At 58.4% G+C, this 24111-nt stretch overlaps 1 protein-coding gene across 2 annotated transcripts; it reads left to right on the top strand.

The window, feature by feature from the left end:
• The first annotated feature begins 580 nt into the window (after window positions 1-580).
• On the top strand, window positions 581-22607 carry TCF25 (TCF25 ribosome quality control complex subunit). Of its 2 annotated transcripts, XM_079907902.1 has the most exons (18): window positions 581-1020; window positions 8508-8672; window positions 9581-9655; window positions 10092-10210; window positions 10673-10738; window positions 13344-13426; window positions 14442-14572; window positions 14682-14781; window positions 15445-15538; window positions 16710-16802; window positions 16910-17015; window positions 18254-18413; window positions 19464-19551; window positions 20081-20239; window positions 20350-20440; window positions 20928-21007; window positions 22120-22192; window positions 22313-22607. In XM_079907902.1, the coding sequence occupies exons 1-18, from the start codon at window positions 670-672 to the stop codon at window positions 22466-22468; spliced, it is 2190 nt and encodes a 729-aa protein (XP_079764028.1). In that variant the 5' UTR covers window positions 581-669; the 3' UTR covers window positions 22469-22607. The 2 variants fall into 2 exon arrangements, with proteins under 2 accessions (XP_079764028.1, XP_079764027.1); XM_079907901.1 differs by having other exon boundaries at window positions 22120-22607.
• Window positions 22608-24111: the final 1504 nt, after the last annotated feature.

Below are 24111 nucleotides of genomic sequence, written 5' to 3'. Positions count from 1 at the left end.
TGAGGGTCGTCCGCGACCCTCCTCCGTCTGGGTGGGAGGGCCCCTTCCCCACACCAGACCATCCTGCCCTAGCAGGGGTTCTCAATCTGCCTGCACACTCTAAACTCCTGAAGACCTTTTTTTAAAAATGTCAATGCTAGACCCCACATTGGAATTTCTAGGGATGAGTCCTCGACCTTCACTGTAAAAATCCCCCCAGGAGATGACGACACACGGTAAGGGTGGCGAGCCTCCACCTTAGACCACGGATTCCCACACCTAGATGTACAGGAAAATCACCTGGGACGCACTAATGACGACAAAAAGCAAACGCCCAGGGCGTACCTAAGAGTCGGTTTCAGCCTGCCGTGGGAGGGGGGTCGAGATCCGCAGCTTTGGGAAGCTCCTCGGCTTGGACGCGCCTACTTTTAATGAGGACAGAACTGCCTCGCCGGCAGCCCCTGGAGGCGGCCAGCAGCGGCTGGGCGCACCCCTCCGCGACCCGCCCCCAGCTGCCGCCTGGCCCCGCCCCCGCCCCGCCCCCGTCCCCGCCCCGCCGGCCCGCACTCGCTACTGGAGGCTCGGAGCCCCGCGCCGTCCAAACTTGTCTCGCTGGCGCGCCTCCAGAAAACCCGAAGACACCGCCCAAATCGCGCGAGAACTCGCCCGGAAGTGCCTGCGCCTTCTTTGATGCCACCGCAGACAGAGAGGAAGTTCCGGAAGGCCGCAGCGCGCAGACGCGACACGCCAGACTCGCGCCACCGTGCCTTAAGTGCGCAGGCGCGCTGTCCGCTCTCTTTTCCGCTCTTCCTTCTGCCAGTCTCTAGACGTCAGCGGCTGTTGGGTCCTATGTCGCGCCGGGCCCTCCGGAGGCTGAGGGGGGAACAGCGCGGCCAGGAGCCCCTTGGGCCCGGCGCCCTGCAGTTTGTCCTCCACGATGACGATGATGTGGAAGAAGAAGGCCCAAAGCGGGGGCCCGGTGGCCGGCGCCCCCGGGGCCCAGGGAAGGAGGGCGTCCGAGTCAACAACCGGTTCGAGTTGGTGAGGCGTCGGGCTGCCCGGGGTGGGGGCCCGCGGTGGGGGTGGCATGCGAGGAGGGTCCGTGACGTCACGGGGCGGGGCGACTGGGGTCTGGGCTGCAGTGGGGGGCGGGGCGAAAGGAGTGGGCGGTGGCCTGAGGCCGGGGGCGTGGCTACGCTGGCTTTGGGCTGCGGTGGGGGCGGGGCCATACGTCCGGGGGCGGGGTAAGTGGGGTCCTGGCTGCAGCTGGGTGGGCGGGGCCTGCCGTCTGTGGGCGGGGCCGCAGCTCAGTGGGCGAGGCTTCGCTCCCAGGGTCTGGGGTCGCCAACCCTCATTTCAGGGTTAAGTGTCTCCCTCGCGGTGCCGTCTAAGGGCCTTCGCAAACGATCTCGGTTGCTCCTCACAACCCAGGACTGGGTGCCTCGCTCTTGCCCATCGCTGCGTCCCCGTAGCAGGTGTCTGGCACAGAGAAATAACGCCAACCCCCCCCACACCCCCGTCTCCGTAGCGCTGGCCTCAGTCTGTAATTTTGCACGTGCTCGTTCTCGCTCCCTTGACCGCCCCGAGCGGCAGGTAGCGTGTCTGCTTTGCGCACCGTGTGTCCCCAGCACCGTGCGCCCGGCACACACTAGGGCGCGACCGCGGTTGCCGAGTGATTGGAGGAGTACCAGTAGGTGTGAAGATCGTGGAGAACACCAGCTGCCGTCTGTAAGGTCTGTTAGTCTGGCAACCGCTCCCAACTTCACAGGAAGTTGGCAGGTTAGGGGCCCATCCTAAGACTGGGGCGTGTGGGCTGCCAGTCTGGTAGTTTGGTTTAGAGATTGTCCACGTTCCTCCAAGGTAAGAGGCAGCCTCACCCTGTAGTTTCTGCTGGAAGCGGGACCAAGTCCGTCTTCAAATTCTCCAGACTATCCCGCCACCTCTTCAGAGCCTCCCCGCTCCCTTGTTTCTTGCCATTTCTTTGTTTTTAATTTTTTATTATGGAAAATTTCAAACACATGCAAAAATAGAGCAGTACAAGTAACCTTCACGGGCCCCCACCCAGCTTCCACAGCTCTCCACACATGGGCGGTTTTTCCCCAGTGCTCCCATCACATCATTTATCCCTAGGTTTTCCAGTCTTTTTTTTTTTTTTTTTTCCGGTACGCAGGCCTCTCACTGTTGTGGCCTCTCCCGTTGCGGAGCACAGGCTCCGGACGCGCAGGCTCAGCTACCATGGCTCACGGGCCCAGCCGCACCGCGGCATGTGGGATCTTCCCGGACCGGGGCACGAACCCGCGTCCCCCACATCGGCAGGCGGACTCTCAACCACTGCGCCACCAGGGAAGCCCTCCAGTCATTTTTTGACTTCTTTCAAAACCCTCAAGGCTTCTTTCCATCCCACTTGTTAACAGGCTGAAATGGGTTTGTGCTGAAGTTGGCTGTTTTCCCTGACCATCTGTCAAGTGTACTTTCTCCTTATTCTGACATCCTCCAGGTTTAGTCTTCTTTTTTTCTCAGTCTTAAACAATGGTAACTCATTTGGAAAACGTTCACACGTTCCAGGCCCTGCTGCGATGTCATGTGTCTTACGGTCTGGGAAGGTCATGTTGTCCCCATTGTACAAATGAGGTAGTAAGTGACACCCACAGTGAAATCCAGGTTCTGGGCTCTTTTTTTTTTTTTTAGTAAATTTATTTACGTATTTATTTTTGGCTGTGTTGGGTCTTTGTAGCTGTGCGCGGGCTTTCTCTAGTTGCAGCGAGCGGGGGCTACTTTTCATTGCAGTGCATGGGCTTCTCATCGTGGTGGTTTCTCTCATTGCGGAGCATGGGCTCTAGGCACGTGGGCTTCAGTAGTTGTGGCACACAGGCTCAGTAGTTGTGGCTCACGGGCTCTAGAGCACAGGCTCAGTAGTTGTGGTGCACGGACTTAGTTGCTCTGCGGCACGTGGGATCTTCCCAGACCAGAGCTCAAACCCGTGTCCCCTGCATTGGCAGGCGGGTTCTTAACCACTGCGCCGCTGAGGAAGTCCCTAAAATTGTACTCTTAACCGTGCCCAGGTGTTTGTCTCTGAAGCAAAGTTAGCGTTCCTTTTGAAGAGGAAAGGAGGATAGATGGACAGTGGGCCAGGGTGAGGGGATAGATGAAAAAAAAAAAAGCAGGTGCTTCTGTGTGTGAATAGAGAGAAAAGGTGCTTTTCTGGACTCCCTGTGGTATCGGTCAGGTCAGAGGGACCCAACAGCTGCCCCTGCTGAGTGCTGTGCTGTGCGTATCCTCTTCTGCTCTCCGGCAGGACCCTGGTGTTGCACAGACCTCCATCGTAGTCTGTGGATTCAAACGCCATCTTTACATCATCTCCTTTAGGTGTCTCGCAGACGTCTCAGGCTCAGTGTGTCCAGACTTTAACTGCCCTCTCTGCCTCCTCCAGCCTTCCCTGTCTGTCGAGGGCAGCTCCACTCTTCCTCTTGCCAAGGCCAGCAGCCTGGAATATACCCCTGACCTTTTTCTCTCACACACCACATGCAAACCCTGGTGAAGTCGTGGGCGGCTGCAGGTGTAGCACCTGCGGTGTGGCCGTTGCCTCTGCCTGGATACTTCTGACCCGGTCCCGCTCGTCCTCTTGGCCTCTGCAGCCTGTCTGGGTGCAGCAGCCACAAGGATCCTGTTAGGCCCACATCTGCTCTCAGCCCTCCTTTCTCACAGCCCCCCAGGGCCCGGATCGCCCGCCTCATGTCTCCCTGATCTTGCCTGCTCTGCTCCAGCCACAGGCCTGGAACGCAGGTCTCCCCGCTGTCCCCTCTACCCGGAACACCCCATGTTCCTGTGTTGCTTCCCCCGCTCAGGCTTCGCTCAGATGTCACCTTCTGAGTCTTGCTTACCCTCCCCAGCGATTTAAAGTTACAGCCCCTCTCCCCGTTCTTCTGATCTTTCTCCTTTTTCTCTGGAAGTTATCACAGAACAAACCCTACAAGTTACCGACGTGTTCTTTTTATCTCGTGCTGCTTGGCCCCCACTGCCGGAGAGTATCAGCTGTGTGAGAACAGAGACGTTGTTGTTCCCTCGCGTATCCCCACCCCCGGAACAGTGTCTGTTCTCGTAGGTGTGCGGAGAGGTCGCGGCATGAGTCAGTGTTTCCTCTGAGGACAGAGTGTGAGTGAGCGTCTGCACACGGGCTTTGCATCCCAGCTCCGCCTCTTCTTACCTGTGAGAACTTGGACAGGGTTCCTAGCATACACGTCGGCTCCCCTGTTTCCTGGGGATGATGTTACTTACCTCATGGGGTTGTCACGAAGAGTCAGTGAACTAACGTGTACAGCCCTTAGCCCATGCCAGGCGCACAGTACTCAGCAAATGTTGATATTACATCGTGTTGACAGCCAAGAACTTCAATAGAAACGTGTGACCCTAAGTGGATTAGAGGCGTTTCTAGGGGCTGGTACACCCCTCTCCCCCTGGGGAGTGGGAAGACACCCTTCTGTGACTTAATGGCTGGGACTGTCCTCTTTGCTGGCTCTTGGGTGAGTTTCCTTGGCCTTAGATTAGAAATCATCTTTCCTACCTCATCCAGACTGGTTTTTGAAAATCGGTTTTATTGAAATATAATTTATATGTAATAAATGCACCTGTTTTAAGGGTATAGTTTGAGTTTTGCAGCATAACGTACTGTGCAACTGTTAAAAATGGTGTTGTAAAATAGAATTTATTAGTGTTTTGGGGTCAGGGACCACTTTGACAATCTGATAGAAAACCACACAAGCTTTTAAAAACTATCAGGATTTATTCTATATCATTGAAAAGTTTTAGCGAGGAAGATTGTTCTTTTCTGAAGATTACATGTTTATGTCTCTCTGTTTTCATGTACAATATAGTGGCCAGTCTCTGAAATAAATCTAGATTGGAAGAAATCTAAATTGTGTAATTAAATAAAAGCAAACTTGTTCCGAAGTAAAAGCGTCATTGATGAGGTTGCTCTTGTTTGACTGGAATAAGAACTGGACGTTGTTTGGTGACCGTCGACTCGCGGACATGGGTCATCTTCATGTTGATGCCCGGTTCTGCTGGCAGCAGCAGCCAGACCCTGGATCCACATTCACAAACGCATTTGGTAACAGGTGGTATTGGAGCCCCTGTAGATTTTTTCACTGCTCAAGGGCACATTTGGTCGTGGATTACAATAATGTTCTAAGATTCTTCAGGTTAGCTTCACGTCACATCACTTCTTTTGTCCTCAAGTCTGTGAGAAAAGCTTTAGCAGAGGGGGCCTCATCCATGCCAGTTTCTACCTACTGAAAGATGGTAGAAAGATGAGGCTTTGTCATCCCCGACTGCATGCCAGAGAAGAACTTCCTCAGTAATGTAAAGTTTTAACGTTTTCCCTCTTTTAATAGGAAAAATAACTTTTTTTTTTCCAGTAGCACTCTTAGGGGCCCTAAAACGAAAGATGTTTTTTGTTTTGTTTTGTCTTTTTCGGCCGCACCGTGTGACTTGTGGGATCTTAGTTCCCCGACCAGGGATCAAACCCGGGCCCAGCAGTGAAAGTGCCGCGTCATAACCACTGGGCCGCCAGGGAAGTCCCCGAAAGGCTTATTTTTACAGAGCCAAAATCTCTCAGTAAACCAAGCAGTGGATGAATGGAAACAAAAGTAAGATTTCAGCTTCTAGCCGTGGCAGAATAACTGGTACTCGAGCCGCCTTCTTGCCCTGAATAACTATCAAACTAGCAAAATGCATGAGTGAACTGTTTGCAGACATTAGACCACAAGCACTGCCGGTCCGAGGTCCCCTAGCCCCCTGTGCCGGCTTTCTGACTGGAGACACTCTCCAGAGATGAGCACAGGGAGGCTGGCCCAGCAGATCGTGGAGCTCATGCTGAGCCAGGGAGCAGGTCAGATGTGGGGTCTGTAGAAGTGGCTGGAGTTAAGGGGGAGGGTGCTGGAGAGAAGGAGTTCCGGAAGCCTGCTCGGAGTCTTGGGCTTGATACTAAGGTGTACGGGGCCAAAATGATAAATAAATAAATTTATTTTAAAAAATTATAAAAAAATCGTAATACAGTACCCCTGTGCACCCACCAGTATGGCCAAAATGAGAGCAGCTCAAGGCTGCTGGGGCCAGCAACTTTGGCGGGGGATGAAATTGTCCGACCGTTGGAAACAGGCCTGGCAATTCAGCATAAACCTGACGCCTCACACCCCAGCAACCACTTGTGAACACTTACCCAGAAGACTTCACAAATCTTCACAGCAGCTTAATCCACAGTAACCCCAAAACGGAAACAAAAGACTCTCAGTGGATAAACTTTATGTGGTAGAATCCATGCAAAGGAATACCGGTCACCAGGAACCAGGAGCTAACGCCTAATACAAGAGCGGGACAAGCCTCAGAAGCCGTACACTCCAGAAGACACTGACCGTGCGGGCACGGCGTCCTGGGACAGGCAAAGTCACAGTGGTGAAAACGCTAGGGTTCGCCAGCATCGGCAGGAGGCTTAGCTGGGGGTGGAATGAGGCCTGTATTTCTGGCATAACAGGAGAGTTTTGTCTCTTGATAAGAGTATAGGTTACACGGCTCTGCCAAAACTTGCCCTGTACATTCATTTCAAGAGATGTCAATTGTACCACGGTTTGGTTTTGTTTTTTAAAGAAAAAGCTTCCTACCCCCCAACAGAGATCCAGCCCCTCCCCCGTCCTCACCGAAGTGTTCGTGGTGCCTTGTCCTGGGGATTCCAGAGAGCACACAGGCAGCAGACACGACCCTCTGGAAATAGGGACCCGTTGGGACCTCAAAACTGATGACCATGGCAGCTCCTGGATTGCAAGTCAGATCGACGTCAGGACACTGGACAGCTTGGGTAGCAGCGTGGGTGGCAGCGAATCGTGCTTCTTCCCAGAGCTCTTGCCAAAGCTCCGCAGGGTCCTGCGTGCAAGAGTCAGAGTTTTGCTGTCCGTTGAAGTTGACCTTGGCGTGGAGCTCCTTATAAACTGGAATTTCTGGAAACACCTCAAGCTTCCACAGGGGGCTCAAAAATGAGAATTTTTTTTTTTTAAGGATGTGAGCATGACTTAATAAAAGTAAAGCAGTCCCGGGCTTCCCTGGGAGGCGTCACCAGTGCTGAATGCTGGACAAAGCATGGGGCTGTTCCTCCGGGACCCCTGCTGTGGAGAAGAACCGTCCGCGGGGCCCTCACTGCAGCTCCTCCCTTCGCACCGAGGTCCACGGCGGGGCCTGGCCTCACGGTGCTGTCCCCATCGCGGTCTGCGTGGTGCTGTCGTTACAGAAAAAGATCTGTGAATTTGCTAGACAAGCAGGCGTCACACAGCCCTGAGCTTCATCCTTGCCGCGTGGGAACCTCCGCTGGTGAAGATGCGAAACCAGGGAGCACAGACGCGCATGCGTCCCTTCCCTTGAGACTAACGTCAGAGCCCCGGGCCCCGCGGGGACAGGCAGTGGCCAGTCGCTGAGGACTTCGCCCCAGTTTTTTGTTTGTTTGCGGTACGCGGGCCTCTCACTGTTGTGGCCTCTCCCGTTGCGGAGCACAGGCTCCGGACGCGCAGGCTCAGCGGCCATGGCTCACGGGCCCAGCCGCTCCGCGGCATGTGGGATCTTACCGGACCGGGGCACGAACCCGTGTCCTCTGCATTGGCAGGCGGACTCGCAACCACTGCGCCGCTAGGGAAGCCCCCCAGTTTTGTTTGGAAATCATCTCAGGGTTCTGGGGTTTAGAGTGGATTTTATTTTTATTTTTTTAGCTTTATATTTTTCGGATGTTCTGAATCTTTTATGTAGTTTTTAAAATTTATTTTTGGACCTCGGTGAACCAGGTTGCATCCCTCTGATCTGGCTCGTGAAGCGTGGTGTTGGTACTGCGTGTCGCCTCCTTTGTTTGCTGATTCATTTACTAGCAGAAGGGCCAGAACTTGTCCCGTGACTTGTCCCTGCCCCGTCTCCTCCAGAGCGAGGGTGTGAGTCTCCTGGGACCTTCCTTTCTGCATCGTGTTCCTGAGGCCTGCGTGTGCACACGAGCGTGGTTCATCCCTGTTCACCACTGTCTAAGGCTCCCCTGATGGATGCGTTACCATTCTTGTTACTGAGTATCTCCTGGGCCTTGTCTTCCCCCAGGCACTGGTCCTGTCTGCTGGTGTAGAACAGCTGGCCGGAGTCCAGGTGGGAGGAGGGAAGAGTGAGGCATTAGCTGAGCGTGTGTGTTTACTCTGGGGTGGTGCTTGGTAGGGGGAGAAGTTGTCCCGTGTGGGATTCCTCATCATGTCACCCTGAGGACAGATCCCGTAGCCACAGCGCCCCAGCGTTCTCTGGGACCATGACTGAAGTGGCCCTGGCCCCACGCTGCTGAGAGGGGAGCGTCGTGGCCACTGGACTACTGGACATCTGTGGTCCTCCCTCTACAACCTCAGCGACCTGGAAGGTGCCCGCCCACCTTTCCCTGCAACACGCGTGCATCTGAGAGTCACCTTTTCATTTGTGACTAGGACGCACCCGTAATGCCCTTGCTCCCCCGTCTGTGTTTCCAGATAAACATCGAGGACCTCGAGGAGGTGCCCGGGGTGAACGGGGACAGGACCGACTGTCTGCTCATTGACGCCGCAGCATCGGGGAACAAAAGGAGGGCCCAGCGTGGACACTCAGAGTCCAAGAAGGATGGCGACGTGACGGACGCGGCGGTTCCCCCAGAGCAGGTGCAGCTCCCCCTACACACCCCGTTGGCATTCTCTGAGGGCCATTTTGTGAATTGCCCGGCTGCCCCCAGACTTCCTTGGGAGCCCTTATCAGATTGGCTTGGAGTCCTCAAGACTGGTGGCGGCTGGCGAGGGGCCGCAGTCCGGGTCCCCTAGATACGTCTCCCTGGCACGAGGCCTGCCCCCTCTGTTTTGGGAGAGTGCCCTTCTGCCCAGGTCGGGTGTGTTCTTTGCGACTGTGTGTCTGCAGCTCGGGCCGGGTGGACCAGGGCCCTTGGTGGGTGCCCTTAGAGAGACACATAGGCCAGGCCAGGCTTGGGTGTGGCAGCTGAGCAGCACGGTGAGGAAGGGGGTCCCTGTAGGAGGCTCTCTGTCACTCACCCAGCAAGTGCTCACTGCGAGCCAGTCTGTGCCCCCCAGGGACCTCTGGTGCAGCTGGGCCCTCGACTGGTCTTGGGGTGCCGGGGGGCTTCCTCGAGGACCTTCACACTGATGGAAGGTGGTGGCCGGGGGAAGGCACGAGCGGTCTTGAGGTGGGGGGACTGCAGGTGTGGCGGCCTGCGGTGCGGAGCCCTGGGCTCCAGGCCGGCTGAGCGTGGCAGAGAGTGGTTGACGCGGTGACGGGTGAGAGCGGAGGGCAGGTGGGCGGAGGGTCCAGACCCCGTAAGTGGTCAGGGAGACCTCAGAAAGGTGGGGGCCAGCCAGAGTCAGGGAGACCAGTGGGAGGTGTCAGCTGCTGGAGAGAAGTGGATGTGTTCATAGGACATTCAGAAGGTGGACGGCAGGGCGGTGGGCCTGTTGCTCTGTCTTCCTGCAGCTGGCTGTCCCCCTGCAGCTGGCTGCTCTAGTTCTTGGATTTAAGATGTCATTGTGTCTTTCCATTGACCGAAATGAGCTTCTTTTGTCAGTCTAATACAAGTGGCAAACTCCGCAAGAAGAAAAGGAAACAGAAAAATAAGAAAAACGCTGCAGGAGAAAGCTCGGTATGTGTGGCTGGTGGATTTGCTCTCTGTGTTCTTTTCGGAATGTTTCTTGAGGGGGTGTTGAAAACATTTCGTTTTTTCTTGATATTTTATTTGACTAATTCAGAGGTCAGGGGAAATTACCAAATTTGTTCCCTTCGATCCTTGAGGGTTAGAGCCCATCTCCGTGCTTTCCATTTTCTAGCAAACGTCTGAAATGATGCTCTTCCGTTGGCAGAGTCCCTTCCTGGTCTGTGATTCTGACTGTTCCTCTTACGAAGCATCTCTTCTTTTTTCTAAATGTACGTGCAGTACAGGGTGTTCAGATTGGACTGTCTTTCAGGAAGGAAACACAATATAATACTTGTTCTTTGTAAGAGTAAATCTTGCTATTGATGGTTACTTATAAAGTCAGCAAGTCAGTGTGGTAGTGAACATGTCATTTGGGGACTTGCAGGAGAATGGGCTGGAGGACATCGACCGCATCCTGGAGAGGATTGAGGATGCCAGCGGCTCCAGCCGCCCAGGCCCGCCCCCACTGAGTGCCAAGAAGCATGTTCTGTACGTGGAGCACAGGTGTGGCTTCGCCGAGTGAGGAGCGCTCGTCTTCGGGGACAGAGGGGAGGGGACGGGGCAGCCCTGACCTTCCAGGACCTTTCTCTAGCTCTGCGTGTCTGGGAACGTTCTTTCTTGAGCTGCATTAAAGCTGCCATTCGGGGGTGAATTTTCCACCCCCTGTTCCTGTAGGTGCTTAATGAAACCCCGTCCCTACCGCAGACTGTTGCCAGCATTCAAAATCAGCCACCTTCCTTCCTAAGGCAGTGAAGACCCCTCGATCTCGTGCCCGGGCTCACGCTGCTCTGACTCGGCCTGGCGAGTGGTGGCCGGTCTCGGCCACGGGCCGTGTGGTTGCAGAGAAATCAGGCCTGCTGGAGAGCCGCTCTCCATGCTGGGTCCTTATGTGACTTTCTGACATTCTCAGGATCGTTGTTAACACACTCAATTTCATTTTTCTCTGTAAAATTTTCAATTCTCTAGACACTTGAATCCAGACACGGAACTGAAAAGGTATTTTGGTGCCCGAGCCGTCCTGGGGGAGCAGAGGTAAGACCAACACTGCTGTGTTCTCAGCTGAGGGAAGGGAAGGGAGGGTGTTTACAGCCACAGTGAGAAAGGAAGCCCACGGGACCCGAAGGGGAGTCGAGGAGAAGTCGCGTGGCTTTGTCTGTGGGTGTCGGGCTCCATCACGCACCGCCTGCTCTCCCCCGCGAGTCCTAGTTTTACAAAGATTCTGAAGTTTGAACTTCTGGCCTTGAAATCTTAGCCAGATTCATTTTTGCTTTTCAGTTGAGAGCAATACCGATGTGGGGTTTGGGTTTTGCGATAAGTTTGACCTTCGTGAACGTGAGTTCTGGGGGCTGGTGCCGTGCAGTCAGCGCCGCGGGAGCGTCCGGGGCATGGGGATCCCAGACCTCCCGTGGGAAGGGGGCTCTTCTGCCTGGGCTGCTCCCTCGCAGGGCCCAGCCCCGACTGTGGGAGCTTTCCCTCGGCAGAGGCTTATGAAAAAGAGCTGCTTATTCAAGCAGTTCCGAGCCGTCGCCCTTGCCTCCCACAGATGACCCTTCAAGGCTGTTTGCTGCGCCTCCTGGGCCCCGTGCACATGTCTTGTTTCCGGGGGCCGTAGGGTTCTTGTATCTCTCACACGCCTGGTTTGCAGGCTGGGTCCTGAGCACCATTTACCCCGCACTACTGTGCCAGCAGCGGCGCCAGCAGCATGGGGGGAGCAGGCGCCCCGGGCACAGGTGTCGGGTGCACTTGGCTGCAGTGCCTGCTGGCACTTGGCGCGAGGGTGCCCGGGAGGGGTGTCACCCGCTGCCCCCCGTCTGCGCGCTGCTTCCTCCTCGGGTCCTTGGCAGGTGTAGGAGGCTTTCAAGTCTGTCATAATGTGAAGACGAAGAATAGTCTCCATGTGTTTGTGTTTTTGGTCTTTTTTGAATTGGGGTGTAGTTGTTTTACACTGTTGCATAGTCTCCGCGTTTTTGGTCTTTTTTGAATTGGGGTGTAGTTGTTTTACACTGTTGTATAGTCTCCACGTTTTTGACTTCTGTTGTTGTTTTGTTTTGGCCGTGCCGGGTGGCATGAGGGATCTTGGTTCCCCAGCCAGGGGTTGAACCCATGCCCCCTGCGGTGGAAGTGCGGTGTCTTAACCGCTGGGCCGCCAGGGAAGCCCCTGACTTCTATTTGTTTGATTTTGAGTGAGGTTGAGGAATTTTTTCATGTCATTCGCTCACACTTTCCTTGTATTTCTCATTGCATTTGCTGTATAATTTGCTTTTATTTTTGGTGTAAAGTTACTCAGGACAGAAGGGTCTCTGACTTTGTCTTCTTTTTTGGAATATTAATGAAAAACACTTTAACTCAAAATGTTCCCCTTTTTTACCTGTATTGCCCTGGGCTGGACCTTCCGCCCCAACCCGCCCTCGCGTCCTTTGCGTCTACCTGGTCTGTCTGTGCATGTTCGCCTGGTCTTATTTCTGTGCATATTACACTTATTACCAGTAGTTAGTTCATCGTAACTGCACTTACTGTTTTTCGCGGTGTTACTATAGTTGTTATTTATCACGTTTCCTTCCTTAAACAATGAAGTCCTGTGCATGGGCTACCTTGAGAAGCCGTGGTCCCTCCTCGTCCCCTCGGGATCCCAGGTGCCGTGTGTGCTGCTCCCTGCCGGGTCCTCCCATCTGGACCTCCTCTGCCGCTGGTGTCTGCTCCCCCGTTGGTGCCCCACCTCCCAGTGGCAGCCTCTTCTGCATGGACGGCTCACTGCAGGGCTGGACCATCCCTGGGATGCCAGACAGGACAGTTCTGAGCATCCAGTTAATTCTCCTTTTTTTCACAATTACCAATTACCCAGAATCATCCCACATTTTAGTTTCCTTCAGATTTTGACCATGGTTTTCTTGAAGAGTTGTTTTTTCTCCTGCAGTTTTTTACTTTTATTTCATCCCATTCCTAACACAATCCAGGTTTTTACTCAATTTTTTTCTTAATGAAATAGTTCATATTATCAAAAAAGGTATACAGTGTAATATACATGGGTCCACTTGGCCACTACTCAGCTCAAGAAATAAAGCATCAGTGATAGAGCAGAAAGCCCTCGGTGTGACCACGGCTGTGGGGAGGGGCTCGCACCTGCAGCAGAGACCCCCGAATGAGAGAGCCGCAGCACCGAGCCTGGGGGAGGGAGCTGGGCCGGCCCCGCTGCCCGCTCGTGCTCCTGTGTCTGGCTGGCTTTCTTCCAGAAGTGTGTGGGTGTTTGCTGCTGATGCCCCATCTCCGTTGCTTGTCGGGGTGGGGCCTCCTGAGAGGGCAGATGAGAAGGGCCCTCTGCCCCGCGCAGCCGCGTTGTCCATGGGAAGGCAGCTCATTTGTGTCCGCGGGTCACTGCCGGCTCGCTCTCACCTTGTCGTCTTCACGTTAGGTTCTCACCTTCTGTTTCTTTTCTCCCTTTCCTAACGTTTTGCTGGACTACGGGTTTCCTGTTTTTCTTCCCTCTTCCGTGGTGGTTTGGTTGATCGGATCGCAGTCTGCCGTCTCGTCCGGCAGGGTGACGGCCGTTGTCAAGGCGGTTTGCGTTCTGTCCTTGTCCTGCCCTTGCCCGCAAGGGTCCGGCAGCACGGAGGTAAAGCCGTACCCTGTTTCTCCTCAGGCCGCGGCAGAGACAGCGCGTGTACCCCAAGTGTACGTGGCTGACCACCCCTAAGAGCGCCTGGCCCCGGTACACCAAACCAGGTGAGGGCGCGGGGCTGCAGGGCCACGCCTCTGCGTGTGCAGAGCCAGCGTGCGTGTGTGCGGCCGAGGGCCCTGCGTGGGGCTGGGGGGAGCCCCCTGTCTGGGCACAGACCCCACCCGCCGTGTGTTTTCCTGGCCATGTGCAATCCGCGTTGCTCCACCTTCTTCCTTTGTGCTGTGGCTCCTACGCCATCTGAAGCAATCGAGTTCGTTGGTAAACGGTGATATTTTATATGTTGTTGCAAACTGGAGAGTGGTTTAATAATTAATAATTTAAAGGAAATTAACATTCGTTTAGTAATTTAAATTAGTAATTTAAAGAAAACCAGCAGCAGTGCAGAAAGGTTTGGGTGCAGGGTCATGCCCTGCTGGGGGGGCTTGGCTGTGTGGCATCCAGGATCAGGGGGCCCTGGGGCCTGGGATGCCCTGCGAGACCCCCTGTGCTCAGCGAGGACACGGGAAGCCATGGCCCTAGTGGGCATCTCACCCTCCTTCTCCTTCACTCCCATGTTCCCAGCAGCGGCCCCTGAGCACAGGCAGAGAGAGGGGCTCATTGCCACGGGGTCCTGTAGGGCTGCCCCTTTAGGAGGGTGTCGCCAGGGGCGTCCGGGACCCTGACCGGTCTCCTGAAGGTGACGAAGGGAGATGAAGTTGTCAGGCTCCTGAGAAGACCCTGGACCCCGTCCACCCAGAGTCAGCGCAAGAAGCAGAGAGAGGACGTCCTGGCTTAGCAGTCCCTGTCGTCTCGAGGCCTGGCAGTGGCCCCTGCGCCCTGTCCCACGCCCGCCTGCATCATGGCTCTAAGCAGACAGTGTCTGGGGCTGACCGGATGGGGTGGGGGAGGCGGGCTGTGCGTGTCCCCTCCCTGTTGTCCTGGGATGTCGCTGCTCCGTCCATGCTCCTGGGGGGAGGCACGTCTTCACAGGAAAGGTGTAGAGGCGCGTGTTGCTGGTGTGGCCCAAGCTGCGGGCAGTCCGCCCTGGGCATCCTGACGCAGGCACCCCCACCACCCCAGGTCTGTCGATGCGGCTGCTAGAGTCTAGGAAAGGCCGCTCAGCCTTCGCCTTTGAGCACAGTGAAGAGTACCAGCAGACGCAGCACAGGTTCCTGGCCGCCGTGGAGTCCATGGAGCCCAACAACATGGTGGTGCGCGGGCACCCTGTGGGGTCGTGGAGGCGCGGCGCGAGCCGAGCTGCCGGAGGTGGGGCCGGGGTCTTCCTGGGCCTCGTCCCATCAGCTTCCTCCTGCCTCACAGGTCCTGCTGCAGACCAGCCCCTATCACGTGGACTCGCTCCTGCAACTCAGTGACGCCTGCCGCTTCCAGGAGGACCAGGAGATGGCGCGGGACCTCGTGGGTAAGGCCTAGCGGGCGGCCCCACCTCAGCTGTTGGGGATGTGGTGGGTTCGCCAGGATGTTCTTTAAGTAACAGCTTTATTGAGATAAAATTCATCTACCGTGAAATTCGCCCCTTTAGAGCCTACAGTTCCTTGGTTGTTAGTATATGCAGACTAGTACAGCCTCATCCGTGTTGCTTCTGGGTCACTTCCACCATGTGCGAAAGAAACCCGCCTCCCCTAGCCCCTGGCAACCGCCGGTCCGCCCTCTGTCTCCGGACTTTCCTGTAAATGGAATCACGACACACGTCTCCATCTGGCTTCTGTCATTTACCGTGATGTTCTCAGTGTTCACCTGTGTGAGCCGTGTGTCAGGACGTCATTCCTTTTGTGATGATGTATGGTCCACGTCTAGTGGCCTGTTTCCACCCTCGGCTCCTGAAGATCAGCCCCGGGGGTGCGTGGGCTTCAGGGGAGGCATGTGGTTCCTCCGGCCGGAGCGGGCGTGGCCAGGTCACACCTCTGTGGTTGACGTGATCCCCGTGGGCACGTCCTCGCCCGTCACTTTCCAACTCCTAGTCTCGTGGCCACCTCCCTCCTGGAGCTTTCCTCAGGAGCCACAGAGGACGGGTTTGCAGCCACCGCGCAGAGGCTGACAGCCGCCCCGTGTCTGTCGCCTGCAGAGCGCGCGCTGTACAGCATGGAGTGTGCCTTCCACCCCTTGTTCAGCCTCACCAGCGGGACCTGCCGGCTGGACTACCGCAGGCCCGAGAACAGGTGAGCCGGCCACCCAGCGTTCATAGGCGCACACCATCTTCCCTCGCGAGTGTGTCGTAGGCGTCACAGGTGACGTGGGTGCTAGGGTGGGCGCACGGGGGGCAGGTGCCACGGGACTGTCCACGAGGGGTCCCGCTGGGGTCCCAGGGCTTCGCGCTGTGTTTAAAGCTTAAATGCAGGAGGGCTGGACCTGAGGGTGGACGGATCAGGCTGGCCTGGGGTTTAAATTTGTCCACGTTAGGAGGGAGCCTCGCCAGCCACCTCACCGCCATGGGACCTGTAGTCATGTTTCCTTGCGTGTTTGGACTCAGTCCGCAGCCCACGCGTTTGGGATCCTCGGGAACGCCTTGCGGGCAGCAGCGTGAACGCAGCCCCACCGTGTTCCTGTCACGCACGCCCGTGGGACCCTCTTCCTGCAGACTCTCTTGCCCCGAAGCCCCCGTTCTCAGCAGCGCAGGCCTGAGCGGATGCCGCGGCCTCACTGCTGACCTCAGCCTCTAGCCTCTCACCCTCCGCCTGCTCCTCAGGGCCTTGCGGGCCTGGGCACGCTCTCCACTCCGGGCGCCCCCACCCCCCCACCCCCCGTGGTCTCCGGCCGTCCTGGGTCGTGTCCCTTGTAGGATGTGTTCTCCGGCTTGGGGGCTGTCGTGGGCCCCAGGGCACAGTGACCCCCACTGCACAGATTGTCTGCAGGGCGTGTGGGGTCCGAATTTTCTCTCTTGCTTCTAGTTGTGTGGGCTTTGTCTCTCCAATGAAATTCTTAGTTCTTTGCGATGCTATAAAATACTAGCGTCCCCAGGCGTTAACAGGGCAGGAGCCGCTGATCAAAGCGGCGGCCCACCCGGGTAGATCTAGACGGTCGACACGGCAGCAGATTCTAACTCTCTTCCCTTAAAGGATAGTTTTTTTAAAAAATGCCCAAGAAGATGCAGATCTCCACGAACAAATAGGCTTGGTTTTTTGTCCGTGCACACACACGTGACCACAAACAACAAGCAGAGTCACCTTCTCTGCAGACAGGACCCTGGCGAACGTTCACGCTGATTAGGCCACACGGGAAATGCCGGCGAAGCCCGCGGGCAGAGGGTGGACGCAGTGCCGGACGAGGCGCCAGGCGACGTGCTCTGCTGCCTGCCGTGCTCTCATTCACGAGGAACTGTCTTGGGTCTAGGAGCTTCTACCTGGCCCTCTACAAGCAGATGAGCTTCCTGGAGAAGCGGGGCTGCCCACGCACGGCGCTGGAGTACTGCAAGCTCATCCTCAGGTAGGGCTGCCGCCCGCTCCCCTCCCTCCCGGGCCACGGCCTGTGGGCGTCCGCGCCGGCCCACTGTGGGTTTTGTCTCCCTCTGCTCGCCGTGCTGCCTCCGGAAGCCTTGAGCCGGACGAGGACCCCCTGTGCATGCTGCTGCTGCTCGACCACCTGGCCTTAAGGGCACGGAGCTACGAGTACCTGATCCGCCTCTTCCAGGAGTGGGAGGTGGGTGTGAGCGCACACCAGGCCGGGCAGGGACGCCAGGGGAGGGGCCGGGGCTCCAGGCGGGGCTGGGACGCCAGGGGAGGGGCCGGGGCTCCAGGCGGGGCTGGGACGCCAGGGGAGGGTCCGGCGCTCCAGGCGGGGCTGGGACGCCAGGGGAGGGTCCGGCGCTCCAGGTGGAGCAGGGACGCCAGGGGAGGGTCGGGGGCTCCAGGCGGGGCTGGGACTCCACGGGGAGTGTCGGGCGCTCCAGGTGGAGCAGGGACGCCAGGGGAGGGTCCGGGGCTCCAGGCGGGGCTGGGACGCCAGGGGAGGGTCCTGGGCAGACCCCAGGGGGCCTGCCTTGCCGCCTGCTTGCCCGTGAGCGCAAGCGTGCAGAGGGAGCCGTGAGGTGGGGGAGGCCACCGCGGCTCGACCCCTGGACGCGTTGGTGCGCGTGAGGTCTGAGACGGGCAGGAGGCAGGCCATCGGCTGTCTCGTTAATAACCTGCATTTCGCACCCTGGTGGTGCTGTTTTAGACACGCGGGTTATAGATGATGTAGGAATGTGCATTTCACCGGTTTTCTTCTTAATCTGGCTGCTGTAAGATGAAGGCTGGCGCTGTGCTCCCGTTGGGTGGCACCGTCTCGGGGACACGGCTAGCGGGGGGCGGGGCAAGGAGGTGACAGCCTTTTATTTATTCTGTGCTTGAATTGCTTCACAGCACGTGTTGGTGTGTAGTTGAAAGACAGCTGCGTAAATTATTTTGAATTCTGGATCATGTGGCCTGGTTGGGCGAGGATTCCCCAGTGCGGGGTCTAGTTCACACAGGTTCCTGGAGTTCACAGAAATGCAGCTGCTGGGCGCCGCCCACGGTGGGGCTGCAGCAGGACGTCTGGGGGGCGGGGGGGGGGGGTTTGGGCGGAGGTTACAGAAGTCTCCAGAGACCGTGCTGTCACGTGACAGAGCATCGAGTCGTGTGCATCTGCGATGTAGGCGTGGGGAGGGAGGCGAGAGCAGACGTGGAGGTGGGCCGGCCCCACCCCCCAGAGGACCCCGGCCCCTGCCTGACGCTGAGCCGTTGGAAGGTGGGCGTCCACTCTTCCTGCCCACCTGGCCTGGGTCTGACCGCACACCCCCAGGTCCTTTTATTTGCCTTCTGTGCACGGAGAAGGGGCACAGCGCACCCAGGGACATCCAGGCGCCCGTGAGCTCTGCCTTTCTCGTCTGCGCCACCTTGAAACGCCCAAACCCCTTGTAGGCTCATCGGAACCTGTCCCAGCTCCCAAATTTCGCCTTCTCTGTGCCGCTGGCGCATTTCCTGCTGAGTCAGCAGGCAGACCTCCCCGACCAGGAGCTGAGCTCTGCGAGGGAGAAGGCCTCTCTCTTGATCCGGCAGGCGCTCATCATGTTCCCTGGAGGTGGGTGTGTCCCCGCAGCCCCCCGCGGGCACGGATGGGTCCCAGCGCTTGTCCCAAGCTCTTGGGAAGATGCATGTTCCAGCGGGGCCTTCAGGCGCTAACTTTGCTGTCAGAGCACCTGGAGGTTTTAGGGTGTCCTTAGATATTAACAGTTCAAGTAAAACTTACCACCTGAAGTAGATGCATTTTCTCTGGCGGTGGGCTGGGTGTGAGAGAAAACGGGGCCAGGAGGGGCCAAGTCAGCAAAGTGGGTGTCTGTCCTCGTCCTCGAGTCCCAGTTCTCACTGGGGTGAGGAGCTCAGAGTTAGGTTCGTCCTGGGTCCTCTCGGGTGACCTGCTGGTTAACATGGGCCCCTAAAGTTGTGGGTGTGTGGACGGGAAGAGGGCTCACGGCCCCTGTGCTGGGCGACATTCTCAAAGGGTCTGTGACCTGAGAGAGGAGCCCACTGCCCTCTCAGGCCCTGGTGGGGCTGGGGTCAGGACCGCGTGCAGCTCCGCAGAGGCTGGGCCGTGCAGCTTGGGCCCTCGGGCTCCATCGCTGGCGGTGAGCCTCCCTGTGGGCAGCCGGGGTGACGCCTGGTCGCTCGGGGCTCCCGGCAGACAGCGTCCTCAGCCAGCCCCTCCCTATCATCTCAGCTGGGTTCCATCCACACAGGGGCTGCGTGGCCGGCTCTGAGCTGTGTTGGCCCTTCCCGACGAGGCCCCTGACGGGGTGTTAAGGCCCTGCATGGGGGGCTGTGGCCGCCAGCAGGGCCTGCTCACCAACCCAGAGTCTACCTCCATCATCCAGGAAGCTCCCTGTCAGGCCCGTGGCTTTTAGTGGAGCCCGTCCCTGGGAGAGCGTTGGGGCAGGGGTTCTCTATGATGAGAGCATCCAGTGCACGTGCTCAGGGCTCCTGCGTGAGTCCCCTCGGGTGCAGGCGGGGCCGCAGGGCAGCGGGACGGACAACCCTCCGTGGCGGCAGGGGCCCCGGGGCTGGTGTGGGAGAGCGGCCTCCCCTGCGCCTCAGCCCTGGCCTTGCGGGCGTGACGGTCCTGCTTCCCCCGCAGTGCTCATGCCTCTGCTCGAGTACTGCAGCGTGCGCCCCGACGCCACCGTGGCCGCACACCGCTTCTTCGGACCTGACGCCGAGATAAGGTACAGACTGGTGGGCGCCCTGGGCAGGGGGCGGGCCTGGGTGGCGGGACTGTCCTCCCTGCAGGGACTCTGGGGCCCTGGCCATGTGGGCATCAGCCTGGCCTGTTGGACACAGCGGGGGCACTGGGGCTGTAACGTCCTTGCAGCCGTGAGTGTGGTTCAGACGCCTGTATTGGCACCTGCTGCCTTTTAAAATTTCTCGTAAAACGTGAAGAAAAATGTGGGACTTGGGAGCCAGCCACCTCAAGCCCGGTCAGGAAACCGGGGCGGGCTCTCCGGTGTCTGTGCGCACGGGTGTTTGCGTTCTCCTCGTGTTTAGATTTTGATCGAGGAACTTGTTCTTAGTAAGGACGCTGCACAGAAGCAAATGCCTGTGTGCCCTGCCTCGGGGTCCCTTTCCCTTGTCGGCAGCCCCCTCTGGGCAGCCTCTTTCCCCTCCAGGTCGCCAGCACGCCCTGGATGCCCACAGGCACCGGCGGGCGCGTGGAGCCTGGGCCCGTGGGGGTCTCACAGGCCCCACTGCCCACAGCCAGCCCCCCGCCCTGAGCCAGCTGGTAAGCCTGTACCTCGGGAGGTCCCACTTCCTCTGGAAGGAGCCGGCCACCATGAGCTGGCTGGAGGAGAACGTGCACGAGGTTCTGCAGGCGGTGGACGCCGGGGACCCTGCCGTGGAGGCGTGTGAGAACAGGTGAGCCTGGGGCCGGGGTGTGGGCACTGCTCTCAGGACCAGGCCCATCTTGCGGGCGGCACAGGGCTGTGGCCGCCTCCACCACTGCCCCTCGTCTCCCTGGGCCCTAGGCGCAAGGTGCTGTACCAGCGTGCACCCAGAAACATCCACCGCCACGTGGTCCTGTCGGAGATCAAGGAAGCCATTGCCGCCCTACCTCCGGTAAGGGAGCAGGCTGGACTCGGGCTTCTTCCTGCCGGCAGCTCTGCCCCCGGGTTGGGGTCACGGGCAGAGGCCCCTCCCCTCACAGACACTCGCGTTCTGAGAGGCAGAGCCGAGCCTGCAGCTTTCCGTGACCTTATGGGGCTCAGAGCGGTGACCTGGTGACTCGGAGCCCCGAGGCCAGTAGCTGGCAACCTGGGAAGTGAGGCCCTGACATTTTGCAGGGCGGTCACAGCACGTGTGAGCGGAGGTCCTGTGGTTCCCACACCCGCGCCGGTCCCTGGGCTCATCCCAGTCCTCTGAGCGGGCCGGATGAGCGTCCTGCTGGAGGAGGGGCCCTTCTCCCCCTTGCCCAGGCTTTTAGTACGGGGAACGCAGCCTCGCAAACAAGGGCCGTTCCGTCAGACCGTTCCCACTCCCAGCAGAAAGGCCTGGTGCAGAGTGGAATCGGCTGAAAGTCGCCCCTCTGCTCTCTGCCTTTCTGAAGGATGTGAGCACGCAGTCTGTGCTGGGCTATGACCCATTGCCTCCCTTGGACACCATCTACTCCTACGTCAGACCGGAGAGGTACTTCCTGCCCTGCTCCTTTGCCCACACGGCTCCGAGGTCAGTGCTGGGGCTCGGGGGGTCTTGCTGCCTCAGAGTCCAGCCCTCAGAGAATATGGTGATCTGGGGTCACGGATCAGCTGTTGCAGGCCATGTGTTTTCACGTATTTGTCCAGCTAAGGCCATTCCTCTGTCAGGTTCGGGAGCAAGTGGTGGAGATAGGGTAGGAAGCAGTTGTAGAATCCGGCAACACATGTAAAATCAGAACTGCAGTAAGAACCTGCGAGGAAACAGCGGGTGAGCCTGACATGTGAAAGGCGGCTGGTGTCCAGCAGGAGCCTCAGCCTGTGCGGAGGCCTCGCCAGGGACGAGTGTCTGGCAGTCAGGCCGGGACGCAGAAGGCCCCGAGGCCCAGCCAGGAGAGCAGGGGCGGGCACCGCGGTGCCGAGTCTGCAGGCTGCCTTCAGAATCGGCTCATACGAATGCTTTCTTCCCCCTTTCCTTCCGGCCTTTAAAGCTTTACGTTAAGTAATTGCTTTACTTCACGTAGAGCCCGTGGTCACAGAGTCACCGACCTGGGAGAGTCACAGACAGACTTTCTCGTTTCCGGGCTTCAGGCGGACGTACTTTGTAGAATGAAGTCCTTTTTATTCTCTGCTGAATCATAAAAGTTAAGAGTGCGCATTCACAGGGAAATACAGTCCCCAGTTAAATGCTCAACAGGTTAAGATGAAAATTATTAATGATCAGTGTCTGTGGCTTCAACACCAAGCTGACGTGCTGGGCGTGGTCACACTGAGGATGGCTGGGTGCTGTGCTGGCTCCAGGCGCCCGGAAAGTCCAGGAGGGCCCCCCCCCCCCCGACGCATGCCCTAGAATCTTCTCTCCACTCCTCAGCTCTGAGCGAAGGACACTTTGAAACAGCTTTTCTCAAGAGCGAGTGGGGCTTGGCTGCAGCGGCCCCACTCTCCACTCAACTGGCCACGTTCCGAAGGCCAGCCCCATGCTGGACCCCCTGCACCTCAGGCCTGAGCCACCCCCTGCCGTCCCCGCCCCCTCTCTCCCCAGCCGCCGCGGGGGCTGCCCACGTGGCCCCGCCAGGGCCTTTCTGACCGTCCTGACTCCCCTTCCAGGCTCAGCCCTGTCAGCCATGGAAACACCATTGCCCTCTTCTTCCGCTCCTTGTTGCCGAACTACACCGTGGAGGTACGTGGAGCCCAGCACGTGGGGGCCGCCAGCCTGAGACCGGGTGTCGGGTCCCGGGGCGGGGGACTGGGCGGGGGCTCGTCCTGGCAGGCGCGGCTCAGACGAGTCTCTTTGCCGCAGGGGGAGCGGCCAGAGGACGGAGGGGCCGGGGGTCCACACCTTGACCAGGGCTTGAACAGGCTGATGCTGGCCTTGCGGGACATGATGGCCAACTTCCACTTCCACGACTTGGAGGTGCCGCGCGAGGACCACCTCGAGGGCGACGAGTGGGACTGAGGCACGGGCGGGGCCCCAGCGCTGTGCAGTTATGTTCCTGATTGTGTGCTGGTCGGATCGGCCAGGTCCCCGACCTAGAAGTGCTGCTGTGTTGTCCACCTGCCTCTGCTGTTCTATAAACGTGAACGGGTTGCGCTCCGCCCGGCGTGAGCTCTTCCTTCCCGGCGCTGCGGTCGGCGCCCCCAGATCCTCACACCCCCCAAGGCACCCCCGGAGCGTGCCCCGCGGCCACTCACGGCAGAGCCCCAACCCTGGGCAGGACCTCTCCGCCGCTGCGCTGCTGGCCCGGGGCATCGCAGAGCCAGAATCCATGCTCGCTTCAGTGAGCGCCGTCGGTGGGGAGGCCGAGAGGTGTGTTTTGGAAAGAACACTCGTCTTGGCAGCTCTGGGGGGTGTGCGTGGCAGAGACTGGGGGGCACTTGATCCAGGGGTGAACGGACCGCAGGCTGGGGAGGGTGAAGGGGTGGGACCTGGTGCTCTTGAGTGACAGCTCAGAACCACACGGGCTGCCTGTGACTAAGGATCCTGTTTGGTTCTGGAATGACCCAGGCCACCAAGGTTGTGAGCCCCACGTGCTACCCTGTACACTGGGCACCCTCCCAGCCCTGACCTCCACCCACAGAGGCTGCCCGTGTGCTTCAGGGTGCGTTTGGGGCCCCAGGCCGGTCAGTGTGGCAGGAAGTGTGACCCAGCCATCTCCAACATGCACCCAAGTCCTGGTCCGTCGGCCCATCTTCCAGGAGGTCTGTGGCATCCTGATCGTGATGTGGGGTCACCTACTGCAGAGGCCTGTGAGGTCATCCTTCCAGCTGTTCCCGAGTCGGGGGCGCCTCTGTGCCTTGAACACCCGTGGCAAGGACAGGGCCCTGCAGACGTGGTTACCCCTCCCACCATCCACAGCCAGCTCGGAGACCGAGCCTGCCCTAGAACCACATGGTCTCCACCAGGGTGGCCTGTGATGAACTTCAGCAAGTAAGACAGTCTGCTGGGTGTCTTCTGGGAAGGGGATTGATCTCTGAAAATGACAGGCAAGCAAGGAGAGCTTGGCGCCCTACCTCTTCCAACCTTAAATACATTTAGGTGAGGGTGTGATGTGTGGCGCTACGGCAGCCATTTTGCAACCAGGAATCCAACTTTAAAATGAAGAGCCAGTGTCCTGGGGATGGTGAAGCAGAGGCTGGGCCCAGGGGGTGATGAAACTGCTCACCCCCCAGGCCTGGTGCCCACCCAGTGCTCTGTCGTGCTGCTCCGTCTAATGGGGGTGAGAAGACAGCCAAGGCCCTCACATCTAGGCACCTGCTGTAAAGGCTCAGCTGACCACTCAGGCCTTGTGCTGCTCGTGCATTGCTGATGGGTTGTGCTCTTTCCCATCAAGTCACACCCCACCTCAGGTCTTCAGCATGGGCACCAAAGGGTGGGCACAAAGGCCCCTCCTTTCCCTGCGTTAAAGGAAACTAGACAACCCTGGAACCCAGACCCTATGACCCAGCTCTGGGCTAGGTCTTCCTGAGAGCTCTCCGTGGTGAGGGGAGGGGGCAGGGGCGCTGGCTGCACTCCCTGTGGCTGCTGTGAGGGGACCCCCATCGGGGGACCCCCATGAAGGCAGGCCTACCCGGTGTGGCCGTGGCTAGACAGGGGCGCCC

The sequence above is a fragment of the Stenella coeruleoalba genome (assembly GCF_951394435.1).
Source record: "Stenella coeruleoalba genome assembly, chromosome: 20".
Lineage (NCBI taxonomy): Eukaryota > Metazoa > Chordata > Mammalia > Artiodactyla > Delphinidae > Stenella > Stenella coeruleoalba.
Note: the sequence above shows the minus strand (reverse complement) of the source record. Positions and strands in the feature narration are given on the sequence as shown.